Raw genomic sequence first — 16,617 nt, 5'->3', positions numbered from 1 at the left:
TATATCAACAACATGATAGTCATGTATATTTTAGGGGGAACCTTTTTGGGTTAAAACATTATCTTGCCTACTTTTACCAGTTCCAACAAAATCATTATCATCTTAACTAGATTTATCATGATTTATGATCAAGGTTACACTTTTAAAGTCTTCAAACCTAAGAAAGCTCTGATGACTCTGGAGCTCTGTTATCATGTTTAACCTAGAACAGTGTAAGTCAGTAAGACGAGTCACTGAACTCAAACATTTATTCATTCATGTAAACTACACCTCTCTTTTCCCTCCTTTTTTATCATCTTTTCCACACTCTTTACGCGTGAACTTTTCTGTGAATCCAGAATGCCAGAGTGCATAAAGTTCAGGACAATCACATTTACCCTTTGCTGAAGCAATCTCATGAGAATAGATCACCATCTATTTACTTACTACTAGAAATGTTTCTTTATTATCTAATTCATACATGTCTAGAATCTCATAAACATTTACTTTTCTTCATAAAACAGGGTAAAATTCACTTTATATTACTGAACATTCGAATCAATAGAAGTTATATAAGAGGAAAAATTGAATAAAATGACGAGACAAATATTCTGACTCTTTTTTTACGATTCTGACTAGTTATGGTTTGTTTCATTACTTTTATTTCGTAACTCCTGAAACTGCTTCTGATTCTGTTTTCCTGATTATGATAGTATAATGATGATGAAGATAGAAGAGTTAACTCCAAAAGCTACACACGCTGTAGGCGTACACCAAAAAAGTAGGTGATACCAGCAGGTGGGGATGAAATTGGGTTACTTGCCTTTTGTCAAGGCTTTTTCCTTTTGACGTCCCCTTTTCTGTTCCCTTTTTTCCCTCTCGCAAGACAACCGCCTTCTCCAACCAGAGCAACCTCTTTCTTCACTCGATTTACACAACAAACTCACTCTCTTTCTTTCCCTCTTTCTCTCTTCTTCCTTTTTCATTTGAAACTCAAGCTGTCAGTCAGAAAAGTCACTTTAATAGGAGATAATCAAAACTTTGAAACTGTTTATATTTATGTTTTCATCGGTTTTCCTTGCAAAGTTTCCATTTCTTTTACTTGTATGATTTGCTTCTTTGCTTTCGTTTATTTATAAAATTACACATTTACCAGATAAAATTTCACGATGAACATGGATATGCTCACATATGTTCGGGATAAAAGAAAGTTAACTGAAAAAGAAGCTCGTCCTCTTTTCCAGCAAATCTGTGCCATTGTTGCCGATTTTCATTCAAAAGGAATCGTACTCAGGGATGTAAAACTACGCAAATTTGTCTTCAAAGATCCTGAAAGGTAAGTTAAACGGTTAGATTGACTTGTTTGGTTTTGTTCATAGTATCCCTTCATATCCATTGTTTTTATTCAAGGAGATTTCACAGGGTGTGGAAACTGTTAGATTGCTTGTATTTAGAGTAACAAATATTTAAGAGATACTTGTATATTCACTATACAAACCTAATCAAGGAAATCATTACGAATTTTGACTCATTTTCACTTCCAAAGTTTCTTCTCTCGTTTCAAAGAATAGTCAGTGTATCAAGTTTAAAACTTTCATTCATACTTGTAGCTTGTTCATGTTACGTCATTTAAAACAAGTTTCTCGTTGATATTTTGTTCAGTTTTGAATCATTTTTAATAATTTTATTTACTATTTATTTATTTTTCACGCAGAACTCAATTGACTTTGGGATCTTGGGATGAAGCTATTGTACTTGCAAATCCACGGAATGATCTAATTGATGACAAAAATGCCTGTCCCCTCTATGCCAGTCCTGAAATATTGCATAAATCAACTACTCACTATTCAGGACGCCGTGTTGATTGTTGGTGTCTTGGTGTCATTTTGTATACAATGTTAACTGGCCACTATCCTTTCCATGATCCTGATATCAATATTTTGTTTGCTAAAATACGAAAAGGACAATTGGAAGTACCAGATTCACTTTCTCCGACTGCTGAATTTTTGATACGAGGTTTACTTAATAGGCAACCCAAAGAGCGACTCACTGCTCGTGCCGCTATGCAAGACAGATGGTTCACCGAGAAAGATGTTTATTTAGAGCCTTCTAACCTTCTCCCTGAAAGCCAACTTCTTGAAACATATTCTTATTCATCCCATTCACCATCAAGGTCACATAATGCATATAAACCCTCATCACATCGTACAGCAGTCAATTCCTCAGCGCAGACTTTACGCTCTCATCACCCTTATTCGCTACAACAAAGATATTTACCATCAAACCGAGTTAACACTCGCCAAGCTCACCGTACTTCGATCTCAAACGACCAAATTGTTCCAGAAATAAACACATTCCAGCATAGAAGTAATGAAATCTTCCATTGGACACTTACTTCTGGTCTTTTGTCCTAACATCAATACTAACTATAGAATAATTGAAATATTTAAAATTTTATTCCAAAGGTATTTTTGTTTTCAACAAACTCATTTTCCTGTATAATCAAACTGTAATTAATTGGCATGAAGCTTGAGTTCATTAAAAACTGGTTTCATTTCCATTTAAACAAAGACTTTAATCGTCGATTCATTTATTTATCAGTTCCAACTAAAGAAAAAGTTATTAATAGAAATGCAGTAAAGTGCTTGCGCTGACTAATCCAATCAAATTAACTATTCATGATGAAAGCTGAAATTTGGATTAGAGTTGAGAATTGGAAAAAAAAGCCAAAGCAGTAACGACCATAGTTAATCACATCATACTGTAAAGTTAACAACTAAACGATGAATGACAGTTAAAATTGAAAAGCTTTGTAATTGATGTTTCAAAATTAGCAAAATTAACTTTAATTGTGGTTGATTAAAGTTAATGTAAAGCTCAAACAAAGAAAGTTTCACAAGTCGGTTATCTGTTGAATGATCAACATCTTAATGGCTATTCACTTTTGGTTAATTTCAATTGTTTTTACAGAGATGTGAGAATGACATTTGAAACCATTTGGCTATTGGACAATCAGATAGTCCAATAAACAGACTGGCTAATATTTCACTTGATTGCTAATGTAATAAATTCATTTCATCACAAACAAAGATTTTTGTGTGGAAATCGATAAAATATTCATTTTTGAAATCTAAAACTAAAAATGTTACTTCATATTACACGTTAATAGCAAGCAATTGGCCCATAGATTCATTTTAAGTGATGATTATCGAACAAAATATTGAATGATTAAAATATTTATACGTCTTATATCAATGGTATTTTGTTTTCAACTTATTTTCTTAGACTGCGTTTTGAAGTCATGAAGCTTGAGTTCATCAAATATTGGTTTCATCTCAAATCAAATAAAGACTTTGATCACCAATTGATTTATTTATCATTTACAACCAAAGGAAAGGTTATTAATAGAAATGTCTACAGACACAGAGGGCGAATAACAATAACAATAACAAATATAATTTATATATTTGTAGCAAAATAGCTGAAACAGCGAAATACATTGATGGCGACTGAAGAAAAAAATTTCTTTAAGTGAGTACTTAGCTGTAATTGAAAGTTCTGGAAATGATTCGAAGAAGTTCATGAAATTAATGTTTTTATTTTCACGAAATGGAAGATTTTGAAAATGGCGCTCAAAACTAACTTAAGCTGATTTAAAGAGCAATGGCTTGTGAGGCTGCTCAGCTCTCTAAATGTAAACAATTTTTCTGTTGTTTAAATTCACAATAATTTGAAATTCATGGTGAAGACCTTAAGGCCTTAGTAATTATTTATTTTGACTGAGTTAATCTGTTATTTTTTAAATATGTTTAACAGATTGAAAAAACCTTGTGGTATCTTCTGGGATATCGAGAATGTTTCTGTACCAAAAACTTGTTCTGCTGATGTGATAGCTCAAAATATTCGAACTAACATCGTTATGCCAAATGAGCTGAAGGAACGTGAATTTTTTTGTGTTTGCAATGTACAAAAACTACCTAAGGTAGTGGGAAATACTCTTGAATCTATTGGTGTAACGATTGTTCAACCTTTTTATCATGTAAAGGAAAATGCAGCTGATACCAAAATATTATTTCTCATAACAAAATTTATTGCTGATTGGGGATCCAATGGATGTGCCATTGTTGTTGTCACTGGTGACTCAGATTTTATTGATACTCTGATTAATTTAAAGCTTAATTACGATCTGAAAGTTTATCTAGTTCACCCCAAAAACTCATTCTCTAAAGAGTTGCTTTGGTGTGCAGATGAATCGTATTGTTTAAATAATTTTCTCTTGGTTGAATCTACACCAACCTCGGCTCTTAGAGGTTCACCTAATTCTAGTTTTATCAAAATTTCGGATCTCCCACAAATCTCTACTGGTCAATTTATGGTTAGAGAAATAGAAAAACGCTGTCAAAAATTTTGTCCTGGTAGCCGAGTTTTGCGAATCACTAAAGGAGCTGTATTGATCGGGTATGCTAGTTCTACTGATAGACCCATGAATGAAAGGGATCTAAGTCATTTTGATGGTTTTAGAGTTCTGGGGAATTTATTAAAAGCTGAATTGGTCAATTCATTATGGACTAACTCTTCTCCAAAAGTTGAACATAATGTGCCAAAGAGTGAACCCAATTTGGAGCTAATAAGGAAGTCTGTACAAATATCATATGGAAAGAAAGTGTTTCAGGGTCATCAAAACAAAAGATTTAAACCATATCCACGGCCACATCCACAGCCACATCCACAGCCACCACCAAGAGAAGCTCCAAAAAAATTATTATATGTTAAAGTTACTGGTTTTAAAGACTGTAAATCTGGATCGCCTTTAATTTATGGCCTTAGCGAATTCAATTCTAGATTTATCCGACTTTACGGACAAGATGTTTGGCTATCTTTCACTGAAGCTAGCGAAGCTGAATTTGCAATTGATAAAATATGCACTTATGAATTAGATGGTAGTAAATTAACGGCAAAACTTGAAGAAAGTCCTCCCGAAGATCTATTATCTAATTCAACCTGTTTTACTGATGATGGACCTGAAAATGACTTAGATAATCCTCCAATGACAAATGCGCCTTCATCTTCTTCGTCTTCTTCAAATGGTTCAACTTCTTACCAACAGTTTAGGTCTTCTCAAGGAGCTCGAAGGATTCTGATTCAAACAACTAACGACCAGCTTCCAAGAGATCGCCCAACTTTGGTTGATCTAACTGATACACCGCCTGCTAGACCAAATCGTATCCGTGTTAACCCCTCCACAGACTTTATACCTATAGTGGACTTAACTAAAGACGAAACTTAATTAATCCCTCCTCGTCAACTATTTTTCTGAAAGTAATTGAATTACCTTCATCGCAAATATTTCTGCCCACCAATATCGCAATTATATGAATCTACAGTGCATCTTAGTACAAACGAAAAATAACTTTTCACAAACCAGCATATACAAATCATCTTGTTTGTAAATAGCATAAATCATATTTTTTGTAAAGATCATAAAATTATAATACATGTATATTCCTTGAAACCAATGAGAATGATAAAGATATATCCAAAATTAAACGTTTCTTGTTATTTCAATATCAGCTTGTGTGACTTCCTGAGAATAATGTTTTATTTTGCTAGCAAAAACAATAAAAAGCGAAATCAATGCTTAATTCCTTTCACGGTAATCATCCAATCATCTGGTAATGTTGATCAAAAAATTATCCACTAATTTGCCATGTCTGGTAGAGGGAATTACTGTTATCATATGCAAAAGGATGTCATGATAATTTATGTGTTACAGTTTTGCGTAAAATGATACATTTAAGCTTACATTTAATGAATGTAATCAGTGTGATTTAATATCCATGGATGTTTATTGAGTGTCTGAAATTTGAAATTATTCGTGAACATTAATCGAGAAAAGTTAACCAACCAATAAATTTGTTTACCAGAAAAAAGGCAAATTACCCAACCATGAACCTTTAGGTGGAGCCACTAAACTGCTTGTGTCTTTTTTGGTTGCCAATTTTGCAATTATTTTGTATTGCCAAATGGATCCACGGTGAGAACCATAAGAGGACCGCTTTTATTATTTCATTGTCTTTTAAATTAATCTAGTGATTTTTATCGAACTCATCTACTGTTGAACCTTCGATCAACTGTACTCGACTGTCATCCGTTTTAATCGCAAGTTTTAAGTATTACTCAGCTTGTTCCAAGTATCCAATTCTCGGTTTACTTCTTTTTCCTATTTATTGATCCAAAGACAAGGTAAGTAAACAATGGCTGTAATCATTAATGTTTGCCATACCATGATTGAAACCATTGAATTTTCTAGTTTTTTATTTCCCTATTACCATGACATCTCTTTGTCTATGCCCCAATCTTTAACGCTGTCATTGTCGTTAATTATGTAGACTAAGAATTTTTATCATGTTCTTACATGGTCCAATGCTGAGTAAGCTTTTATTTATTATTCTTGTGCTTTCTCTTTTTTCCTTTCTCTCTCCTTTCACCCATCTTCTCCTTTATACTATACCCTTCATCCTATTCTATGCTATCCTATTCCATTTCATATCCCTATCTGTAGATCAGGATAAATGCAAGGCGACTCTGATCATCACTTGAGACACATTTACTCCACTCGGTCCCAGAAAAATAATCGATTGAGTCCCACGTTTGAGGATTTCATCCAGACTGGGCGAACTGGACGTCGAAATGCACTTCCCAACATTTTATCCGATGCAGCCGCCAAGATTGCATCATGCAATCTCAACAATGAGTTTGAAAAACTGACCTGCTCTGGTAATTAACTGGACCCATTACCATGACGACTCTCAAAATTATTTATTATTATTCAACAACTTAGAAAGATTTAGCTTCTTTCTATTTCTAATTTTTCGCTTTTTTTCTTACTTTGACATTTTTATACTTCTTGAATACCTTTGGCAAAGCTCACAATGACTCTGTCAAAAATTTGATACCATAAAACTTCTGTGCGCTAAGTCCTTTTTTGCACTTGTCTGAAAAAATGAAGAAAAACAAAAACAAAACCTTTAGTACCAAAAAATCAAAAAAAAGTAACTTAACAAACATGTTTGTTTTGATTTTCTAATTTTTCGATTTCAAATAATCTCAAATTGTATTTGTATTTATAATCGTACAACGATTCTTTTTTTCTTGTGATCACTTATAAAGTCTGTAGATAACACATTTCTTAATCAATGATAAATTGAACTCTTTTACTTGAAAAATTCTAGTCTCAATTTCTTCCCTGTTAATGGTTAATCAACCTAAAAACATAAACATAGCTCAATATCGAGCCAAAAACTGAAAGGTAAATGAACAGAGAGTAAATAAAGGAAACAAAACATGAATTCAACTTTACAAATCCCAACAAAATCCATCAAAGATTGATTATTTTTTTTAAAAAATGGTTAAAGACAGAGATACAAAAGCAAATATAAATCCTTTCACTTTTCATATTCAAAGTAAAGTTGATTAACTTGGAAAGATAAATATAATTAATGTAAACTGATGAGGAACCATTTAGGAAACGAGAAAAGGTAAACGCATTGAAAGGCGATTACAATTATCATGTAAACCTTTCAATTGCATGAGGAAAAGTGAAATCCTCAGAGAAGGTTGAAGTAAAGAAAAGAAGATGAAAAAACGAAGATTGATTAATTCCTAAGGAAGAAGAAGAAGGAAAAAGATGAGGAAAAGAAAAGACGAAAAATTTTATGTTAAAGGTTATTGCTCTTGTAACTTGTATATTTTGCCTTACATTTTACATTCATCCTAATCATCTTCCTATTTTCATATCTTTTCAATTCTCGTCCGAGTTGATGATAAATATTAGTCTATGAACAATAAAACGAGGAAAAGGTAAGAAACATTTACAACCTGGAAAAGGTTAATGTAACCAAGAAATGGGTGATTGTGGGACAATCAAAATGATCAATCATGTTAACAAGATCTTTGCTCATTTTGTATTTCCTATCAATTGCCATTATTTTATTTCACCTTCCCTGTTATCTGAAATTTCACGCAATCTCGCCTTTATTGGAACCAGTTTTTTCAATATTATAATCATGAGCCACAACACAGAACACAAGTAAATATCTTTTTCTCCTTTTTTCCCTTTTCTTCATCTTCTTCCTTCCTTCCTTTTCCTAGCAACTTCTTGGTCTTTTCACCACTCAATACAATTACTTGTTTACCCTCATCATCATCAACAACATCACAAGGTTGTCAAGAGTAAGAAAAATAAATACATTTCTCACGTCAAAATGCAAAACTGACTGGGAATGTGAATGGACTTTAAACTGGCTTGGAGTTTATTTTCACTTGATTAAGGCCATTCTAAATTTAACTGATTTCCAAGAGAAAATGAACTTTTCTTTTCCCTTTTTTTCACATCAAAATATTTCAACTCTACCATTTGGATAGCAAATGTAGATTGATATTGGTAAGCCACCAAGTTTGACATGAAAATGAAATATTTTCTTCCAGTTTTGCCATTTACGTCTTGTTTAGTTATCATGAAAATTGACACATTTTTTCATCAATTTTATCCATCTATATGAATAGATATATTTAATAATTATATTTATAAAGCAATATGATCACAATACGCTGAAGAAGGAATATGTTAGCCTTATGTTATTTTGGTACACTTTTAGTTTCATCTTGTCTTGCTTGTGTGTTTGATGGAAGTGGAGAGTTGGTGAGACACAATTAACTCTCGGTTGATATTTACATTGGATTACAATTTAAAAAAGACGATTACAGCGATTGGAAAAGATGAAATATGGCGATGACAGAGAAATGGGTTGACTTGGGCAATTGTGAGAAGTGAGGTTTTTCATGTAAAGGGAATTATTACATTGATCTAGCAAAAGTTTGAACAAAAAGATGACAATATATATAAAAAAAGCTTAATTATGATTAATGAGAAGCGTTCAATCTCGGTGGGAATATCAATTTCATTTCAAGATGACTTTCTTTTCATCTTCATAGCTTTAACTTTTGCTTCCCTTTAATGACGATTACCAGTTGATGGCAGTCAAATCAATTGCTTTCTAGTGTTGGCTCAAGGTTCAGTAAAGTTTCATTGTTCAGCCCAAAATACGATTCAACCAAGATGTGTAACATGATATGGCTTTAGTTATAAATACAGTCAAACTATTTAATTTGAACATCATTCCTATCTGGTTGAGTCCTGCTTCATACAACTTGAAACGTCTGTCGTCTTGATTTGCTATGAATCCTTTTGAAACTTTTGAGATTTAGTTTGAATCCAATAATCAAGAAAATACCATTAAAAACATCTGACAATTTTGCATAATGTTTAAGTTGGTTAAGCAAATAGGATGTTAACAGCTAAAAGATTAATAAAAATAGCAATTCTCAACCAAAATTTAGCTTTTATTTAGTCTTTCTGGATTTGGCCACAACCCAAAGTCTACGTGTTGACTATGAAGGATTCAAATAAAACCTCTTGACTGTTTCGTGTTGAATCAAACCGATCAACGAGCAAATTAAGATCGAGTCGATTCAAGCCAAATAAAGCTGGGTTCGATCAGATAGGAAAAGGAGTTCAATTTAAGTAGTTTGGGTGCATAAACGTCGAGCGATTGATTGGTTTTCACATTGGCTTTGGCTTGGAGACAGCTAGAATCGGGTTGACATTATAAATTGTACAATTGTAACAATGAAGACATTAATATATATAAATATGAAATTGCACCAGAAAATTTGAGGGGAAAAACAAGAAACAAAAGAGTTAACAAACAAAAAGGGCAGCACATTGAAGGTAAACAAACGGAAAAGCAATTACCATTTATATAAAGGTAAATTGCTGTTGATTTTGCAAAATGTGTTTTGTGCCAGAGTCTTTTGTTTTTGTATCTTTATGTGCGTGTGACGAGCAATGTGTTCACAACCAAAGGAACCAGATAATTAAAATGAATATATTAAATGTAACATTGATATGCTACACTGGATTTAACTCTCAAATAGTCAGCCCAAAACATTAATGTGATAATATTTGCTGTTTATGAAGAGATCAGACCATAACAGTTAATCAGTTAATTAAAATAAGCTGAACACACAAGTTTGGTCAATTTCTTGTGTTTTAGTCTGTCGATTGGTTCATTTAAACATTAAATTGGCACAATGTAACCATTTTTTGTTGAAAAAACTCCTCTTTTGCTATAATTTGTTTTACTATTTCTGATTGATTGGTTTAACCAGCAGAAACACATTATTGCTTCAATTTTATATCCTTTTTCTGCAGGTTGTTTTGGTCTGACAATTTGAGAAATAATTAATCGATAACTGCATTTAAAATAAAGCTGGATTAGCTTAAGTAAATGAGTTAATTGTTTGAGTGTAACAAAGGTAAAGTTTTTCACATGTATATTAAACATAAAAGATTGCGATTAATTGGTTTTCATAATTAGTAAATAGTTTTGATTTGAATTTTGAAATGGTGAGAATGAGAAATGCAAGGTAGAGACTACAATTATAATCATATGTAAGTTAATAGTTGGGTGAAAAATGGTCCATTGATTGCGATTTAAATTATTTTTGGCCTGTAAACGTGTCATCTAATGACACAAATGGCAGATACATTGTCTCATGATAAATATCACCACTGCAAAAACCAATCAATTGATTTTACAATTTGTTTAAGGCATAGGAATAAAACGGTTGTCTAATTAATATGGAAATGATAAGTTTCTTTCGTAAGGACCACATAAAAACACCAATTAAATCGATATATTTATATATTTATATATAAATAAGATTGCTTTTACGGAATTATAAACATCGGCTTTCCTTGAAACCTTGTCCACTATGATATCAATAATAATGGTAATAGATTTACTTGGATGAAATGATGAAGTCCACCAGTCTTTATTTACCCTTTGCCATTTAGCTTTTACCTTTCATTTTGGTCTTGATTTCCAAGTCAAGGGAAGACATGAAGAGTAATCTGATATCCTTTGAATTCATTGAATATGGTCAACAAATGATTAGTTAATAGGAAAATGATTGCTTGACTTTGGTTTCCCATATAATGGCTATTTACTCCTTAACTGCCTCTCCTGGCTTGGATATTTTATCTTCCATCTCCTTTTTTTTATTTGACCCATAAAACACACTGGTTCCTCTTGGTATCCTTTTAAATGGTGATAATGATGAGAAACAATGAAGACGGAAAAATGAAAAAGTTTGCTTTCACGATGATGATAGTAATAAAAAATATTTAACCAGAATCCAATGGATGCCATATTTTTGATACACTTATCGTTTCTCGTTTGTTTTTTTTATTGGATTTTATCCTTCCTTTCCATCATCAACAATATTATCGTCAGGGTTAATATCAAGAAGAAATGCTTTTTGTCGAATGATTATGGTCCTTGAGAAGATGATTGTTGTCTTGATGGTCTATATAAAGAAATACAATGAAGGTGAAAGAAAGGAGGGAAAGATAAGATGAAAAAAAGTGTGTGTTTGTGTGAAAAATGAGACATGAACATTTCAATGGTGGTGAAATGGCGAAATGGTGAAGATGATGATTCAAGTGAAGAATAATAATAATAAGAAGATAAAGTCAGAAGTTGTGTGTGAGTTGTTTCTTTTCTGGAACATTTTCCTTTTTTCTTTTCCCTCTTTTTTGGCTTAACGGTATTTCCTTTGAAGGATTAACTAGGATTCTTTGAATGAATGCATTGAGTCGTGTTTTGTTTTACATAAACAAGCTCGAGCTACCAAACGTCTGAATATTTGTCGAAGCCTTTCAAACCATGGAAGACTCGTTGCTCTAGAGATTCTGTGATGTGAAAGCTCTGTAAGGAAGAAATAGAAAAAAACAATTGTTAGAAATAATAAAGAAAAAATAAGTGTAAAAATCAAAACAATACTAAGAAATCAAGTTGACTATAAATAAACTTTTGTTATAACAAATGAATAATTTACAGCCAAATTATACCAAACAATGAATGGCGATGAAGGTGAATGATAAAGACTTTTCAGTATTTCAATGTTCCCAATAATATTTCATTTTCTTTCGTTTTTAGTTTAAATTTTAAGCTTGAACACGTTTTAAACTGAAATATTCGTAGGATGAAATTGCTTGAAACAGCAATTTAAATGGGTTTACAAATAGGTTGAAATTCAAGTTGAACACTGTTCTGATGGTTTTTTTTCATCAAAAATTGAAACAAATGAAAAGAATGGAAATTTTAATGAAATAAAGAGAAAAATTAATGTTAAAACTGGGTCATGAGAATTATCAGATTTCTCTAGACTGATTCTTATGACTATTCAATAATAAATAAGAGCCTAATGATTAGTAATGATTTGTTGAAAGGTTTAAATGTTGCTGGTAATGTTACTTGAAACAATTGTTGATTTTTTCCCCTATCATCTATTAAAGTAGGATCAATGTTGAATATTATCGATAAGATGTTATGGTGAGTTACTTGCAAGTAAACTGAAACAGCAGAACCTTTGATAACTGATTATTTCAAGAGACTTTTTCCGGTGTTTTGAGTTTATGATAATCATTTAACCATCATAAGATGTTGATGTAAGTCGGTTCAATTTGATGCATTGAAACAAGTAGCAATTATTTAGATAATGAACTTGACCTAATCATTTAAACTGAACATGAAAGTGATTGAAAACTAATGAATGAAAACTCGGCAAGTCTGTGGTGAAATGTGCCAGATGGAAGACTAGATAAATTTTGATTTACACCATGCTGAGTAAAAGTTATTCAATCAAAAATATCTATGAATATAAATAAAGATGCAAGTGAACAATGATAAATGTAATGATAGCAATCACAGAGCGACAGGAAAAAAAATAGTGAGCTCAATTGAATTAGGTTGGGTGAAAAGAAAGTTTACATCAAGAAAAATGGAAATAAATTGATTTCAGTCAACAATAGATTTGAAAAATATCACAATTATTCAAATCATGAAAACCTGTTTGCATTCAATCTCGAACGGATTGTTTGCATAGCCCGTGATTCTGCTATCTTACATTAGAGTTAATTTATTGACTATGAAATGTAATAGCTTTTTGAAAAACCAACTCAGCGTTTCTTCGTGAAAATCAAACAGCTATTAAATGATTACTATCTAATTTTTTTTCTCCTCAACTAATGACTATGATTAACTATAGTTGATTTCATTGCTTGGCCATACTGAAGATTCATATTGGAGATTGATAACATACCAGAACGCAAAGAATGGAATGTTGCTTCTCTTTCGGAGGCTAGAACAGTGGCTTTGGAAATTATATCTTTGACGTATTCCAGCGCAAATTGGTGAATAATCTCTTCATTGTACGATTCCTGGAGGGAAATGAGGAGAGAATAGAAAAAAAGAAGAAGTGGTTATAAATAAATGGAGAATCGTTATTAGATAAAAAAGCAATTAAAGAAAAGATAATCAAAAGCTATACTTCTGTAGCAAAATGATCAATAAAATGGATATTAGTAAAACAAACAGATAAAAAAAGGTAAAACACTGCGAGTTGAAGGGAAAAATGATTTTGTGTTGAGGTAATGTAAATTTTTCAATTTTGCTGATTGATGTATCTTGTACTGCTTCGGGGAAAATGTTGCTTTAAAACTCACATCAATTTTTGTTTCAGGTGGATCATTGGATACAGGTTCAATACTATCAGGACGTGATTCCAGTTCATCTTGCTTTGTGCTCCTATCTGGTTCATTACTTATTATTACATTGTCTTCTTCTTTTCGATCTTCATCCGCTTTATCGTCTTCTTCACTTTCCTCTCTTATAATTTGGTCTCTCCTGGCCTCTTCAACCCATGGGAAGGATTCTTCTTCAGGTGTTGGACTTCGTGGTCCTATCAAATCTATTTGAATGGATGGAGTTGGATTCTGTAAAGTAAACCCATAGGTAAATGGATGCAAGACAAATAAAGAAAGTGAACCAGAAAATGATATATGAGATATGGGACGAGGGAGGGAAAAAGAGAGAAAAAATATGCATAGAAAACCATAAGGAAAAAAATGATTAATACAAATGTTCAATAAAAAACCATAAGCCAGATTACAGCAGACTAATTCCTACCTTTAATCTATTGGGTTTATCAACAGTTGTTTGGTTACATTGGTTTAATCGGTTGGCAGCTTCCTCTGATGCTATTTTGATTATATTATCAACAAAAGTTGCCGCTAACTGACGGCAGGCATCAACAGTTACATCACCAGAATCACTATCAACACCATTTACATGGTAAGATTGATTAACATAAGAGTCACTGGATGGTAATGTAATAAAAAAATAAAGACATGTAAAAATGGCGAGAAGCACAGTTAACTATTTAGGAATCAGGAAAAAAATGGTGAATGTGTAATGGGATTGAACAGACAAAAATGTGGTAAAGCTAAAATGGGTAAAAGCAAAACATTGGTAAATGTATAGTTTTTTTACCTTATTAAATCCAGTTTGATGTAGTTCGATGGAGACAGAGATTTGTAATGGTGATGATAGGCAGGTTAGAGGAAATATTGAAGATCACTATTTGACGATTGGGTGAAAAGAGTGGAACCAAATAATATCAGAAGATGAAGGAAAAACAAAACAAACAGATAAGCGGGTTAACTGTGTGAGAGGTTGAAGAGAAAGAAGATTGAGATTGGCAATGGTATTTTGACTAGAGGATAGTCTTTAAATAAAAACAACTGAACAGGTTAAACGAGGTTAATTAAACACATCTATCAAGGTGAACCATTAAACTAAAAGTTGATAGTTAATTGTAGTAATCGTATTTTTGTATTAATAACAATCAAAATAAGTAAAAATGAGAATGAAGATGAGAGGAAAAAAAAGGTAACAGGTTAGTTGTGCTACTGGCAACAGAAAACACGATTTGCCAGTCTCACTGAGGCTCTCTTTCTCCTTCTCACTCTATCTTCTTTCTTTTTTCTCACATTCACTCTCATTCATAAATGCATCCAGTGATGAGGATGATGAAGATGATGATGGAAATGGTGATAATTTCAACTAACCCAATGATCAATTCACTCTTATTTTCGGTAATCAAAGTTGACAGTTGACAAGCATTTGGTAAAAGCTAGAGATACCAAAAACAGTAGATGCAAGATGAACACAAACCAGAAACTGATAGCAGATTCTGTTACCGATTTGACTGCGGAAACAATTTTACATTAACTTGATTAAATCAAACAAAGTAATTCCATAGTAAATGCTTGTTGCATTTTAATTTGCTGTTCAAATTACCAAGTAAGCAAATGCTGTATGGTTAACAAAACAAGGAAAATGAAATGCCAGTTGAAAACTGTAAAACAACAACTGTTGATTGTTTGATCTTTTGGTTAAACTTGAAAACTGAATTTTTATGTTCTCATTCCAAGGCAATTGAAAGTTAATGATGTCAATCTTGAATTAGGAATAATCAATTGTTTAAATGATATAATCTTGAAAAAATATTTACCATATTTATATTTAATTACCCAAACCGAATCAAGCTGTATCATCTTATTGCATTGAAAGATTGAATTTTGACAAAGCTGGTGACTCCAATTTTTTCATTTCAAATAATCCGAAACATTTCTTAATGGGAATTAGATGTAATATCTCTAAATTAGTTTAATTTAAGCAACCAATTATCTCCTGAATTTTATTCACTTTCACTAGATATTCTGATTTGGAGCTAAACAATATTTTACAAATCTTTTGTTTTGATTCCATCCATAAACGTAATACAATAGATTTTTGTTTGAACAACTTGCAATCCTTGACATTGATGTAATTTAACCAATTAGTCGGTGAATCTAATCAGTTGATTGACTTATTCGACTCTAGTCATTGACCTTAGTTCTCCATGAGTCTCATAGACACCTTTTGTCCCACGTCTTCTGCAATATGAAGTAGCGTATATTTCATTATAATTAACTAAATTTAAATTTAATTTCCTTAAAAACATCCTTGTTAACGAAATGAAATGTGCGATAGTTAACTCCATCTGTGATGCTTCAAAATTACTACCAAATCGCTTGATAGTGATTGAAATTGATACTCCCTGAAATTGAAGTAAACCCTCGTACTTTTTAATTCCCTGCCTACCTGGGTCATGGTACCCAGGATGTTGAAACAGATGAAGTATTTCTGAAACATGCTAAAGATGTCCTCTGTAGTGGGCTTGAGGTTTAGTACAGGTAAAATAAAAGCTTGATCAACGTAATAGATCTTGTTATCTTCAACATTTTGACACAACTGCTGACATTGACCCGCAATCATTAACAGCGATCGTTTAAGAGTCGGTGAGTTATTTTTCAAGGGTCAACAGACCAGTACTGTAATAGATATACTTTATGACTTCTTAACGAGTATTATCAAATGAAAGAGGTGACAAAAATCAAAAATGATACAAAAATATTTGAATCAAGAGTTTGAATTGACAAAAAGGTGAAATTGATACTAATTGTTAGTAAGTGTCCGTAAATAACTTACCAATATTTGTATTTAACATGAGAAGCTTCATTCATTATGAAACTCAAAAAGAACTCAACTTCAATCGGTTGATTAAATAGTAGATTGATGATAAAATGGCTTCTCATTGAATTTTACAATCTGGCCAATTGACCAATTC

The 16,617-nt window shown here is 32.1% G+C and overlaps 3 protein-coding genes and 1 long non-coding RNA gene across 4 annotated transcripts; 3 read left to right on the top strand and 1 right to left on the bottom strand.

The window, feature by feature from the left end:
- Positions 1-978: 978 nt before the first annotated feature.
- LOC107363871 (tribbles homolog 2) lies at positions 979-2,549 on the top strand. The gene is made up of 2 exons (XM_015931137.2): positions 979-1,315; positions 1,694-2,549. The coding sequence occupies exons 1-2, from the start codon at positions 1,149-1,151 to the stop codon at positions 2,391-2,393; spliced, it is 867 nt and encodes a 288-aa protein (XP_015786623.1). The 5' UTR covers positions 979-1,148; the 3' UTR covers positions 2,394-2,549.
- Positions 2,550-3,664: 1,115 nt separating this feature from the next.
- On the top strand, positions 3,665-5,544 carry LOC149093418 (meiosis regulator and mRNA stability factor 1-like). The gene has a single exon (XM_089269920.1). It carries the CDS (start codon positions 3,785-3,787, stop codon positions 5,264-5,266), a length of 1,482 nt encoding a protein of 493 aa, XP_089126046.1. The 5' UTR covers positions 3,665-3,784; the 3' UTR covers positions 5,267-5,544.
- Positions 5,545-6,002: 458 nt separating this feature from the next.
- LOC149093417 (uncharacterized) lies at positions 6,003-7,205 on the top strand. The gene is made up of 2 exons (XR_016200305.1): positions 6,003-6,222; positions 6,542-7,205. It is a non-coding gene; the product is annotated as an uncharacterized LOC149093417 (long non-coding RNA).
- Positions 7,206-9,360: 2,155 nt separating this feature from the next.
- LOC107363828 (uncharacterized) lies at positions 9,361-16,513 on the bottom strand. The gene is made up of 5 exons (XM_015931094.2): positions 16,479-16,513; positions 14,073-14,262; positions 13,610-13,879; positions 13,207-13,324; positions 9,361-11,810 (listed from the first exon to the last, which is right to left on the bottom strand). Exons 1-5 carry the CDS (start codon positions 16,511-16,513, stop codon positions 11,671-11,673), a joined length of 753 nt encoding a protein of 250 aa, XP_015786580.1. The 3' UTR covers positions 9,361-11,670.
- Between the last annotated feature and the right edge of the window lie 104 nt (positions 16,514-16,617).

The sequence above is a fragment of the Tetranychus urticae genome, chromosome 3, assembly GCF_039701765.1.
Source record: "Tetranychus urticae isolate SD_2017Ah chromosome 3, NJAU_TeUrti_SD_1.0, whole genome shotgun sequence".
NCBI classification, from domain to species: domain Eukaryota; kingdom Metazoa; phylum Arthropoda; class Arachnida; order Trombidiformes; family Tetranychidae; genus Tetranychus; species Tetranychus urticae.
The sequence above is the reverse complement of the archived record's forward strand: the minus strand, read 5'-3'. Positions and strand labels throughout refer to the sequence as shown.

What these genes read in the sequence shown, in the direction of transcription:
- LOC107363871 (XM_015931137.2), top strand. Translation starts at nt 1,149, where the DNA reads ATGAACATGGATATGCTCACATATGTTCGGGATAAAAGAAAGTTAACT. An exon ending in GTCTTCAAAGATCCTGAAAG is followed by an intron (nt 1,316 to 1,693) that starts GTAAGTTAAACG and finishes TTTTTCACGCAG; the next exon opens with AACTCAATTGACTTTGGGAT.
- LOC149093418 (XM_089269920.1), top strand. Translation starts at nt 3,785, where the DNA reads ATGTTTAACAGATTGAAAAAACCTTGTGGTATCTTCTGGGATATCGAG.
- LOC107363828 (XM_015931094.2), bottom strand. Translation starts at nt 16,513, where the DNA reads ATGAATGAAGCTTCTCATGTTAAATACAAATATTG. An exon ending in CATGTTAAATACAAATATTG is followed by an intron (nt 14,263 to 16,478) that starts GTAAGTTATTTA and finishes ATTACCATCCAG; the next exon opens with TGACTCTTATGTTAATCAAT. An exon ending in ATTCCATTCTTTGCGTTCTG is followed by an intron (nt 11,811 to 13,206) that starts GTATGTTATCAA and finishes TCTTCCTTACAG; the next exon opens with AGCTTTCACATCACAGAATC.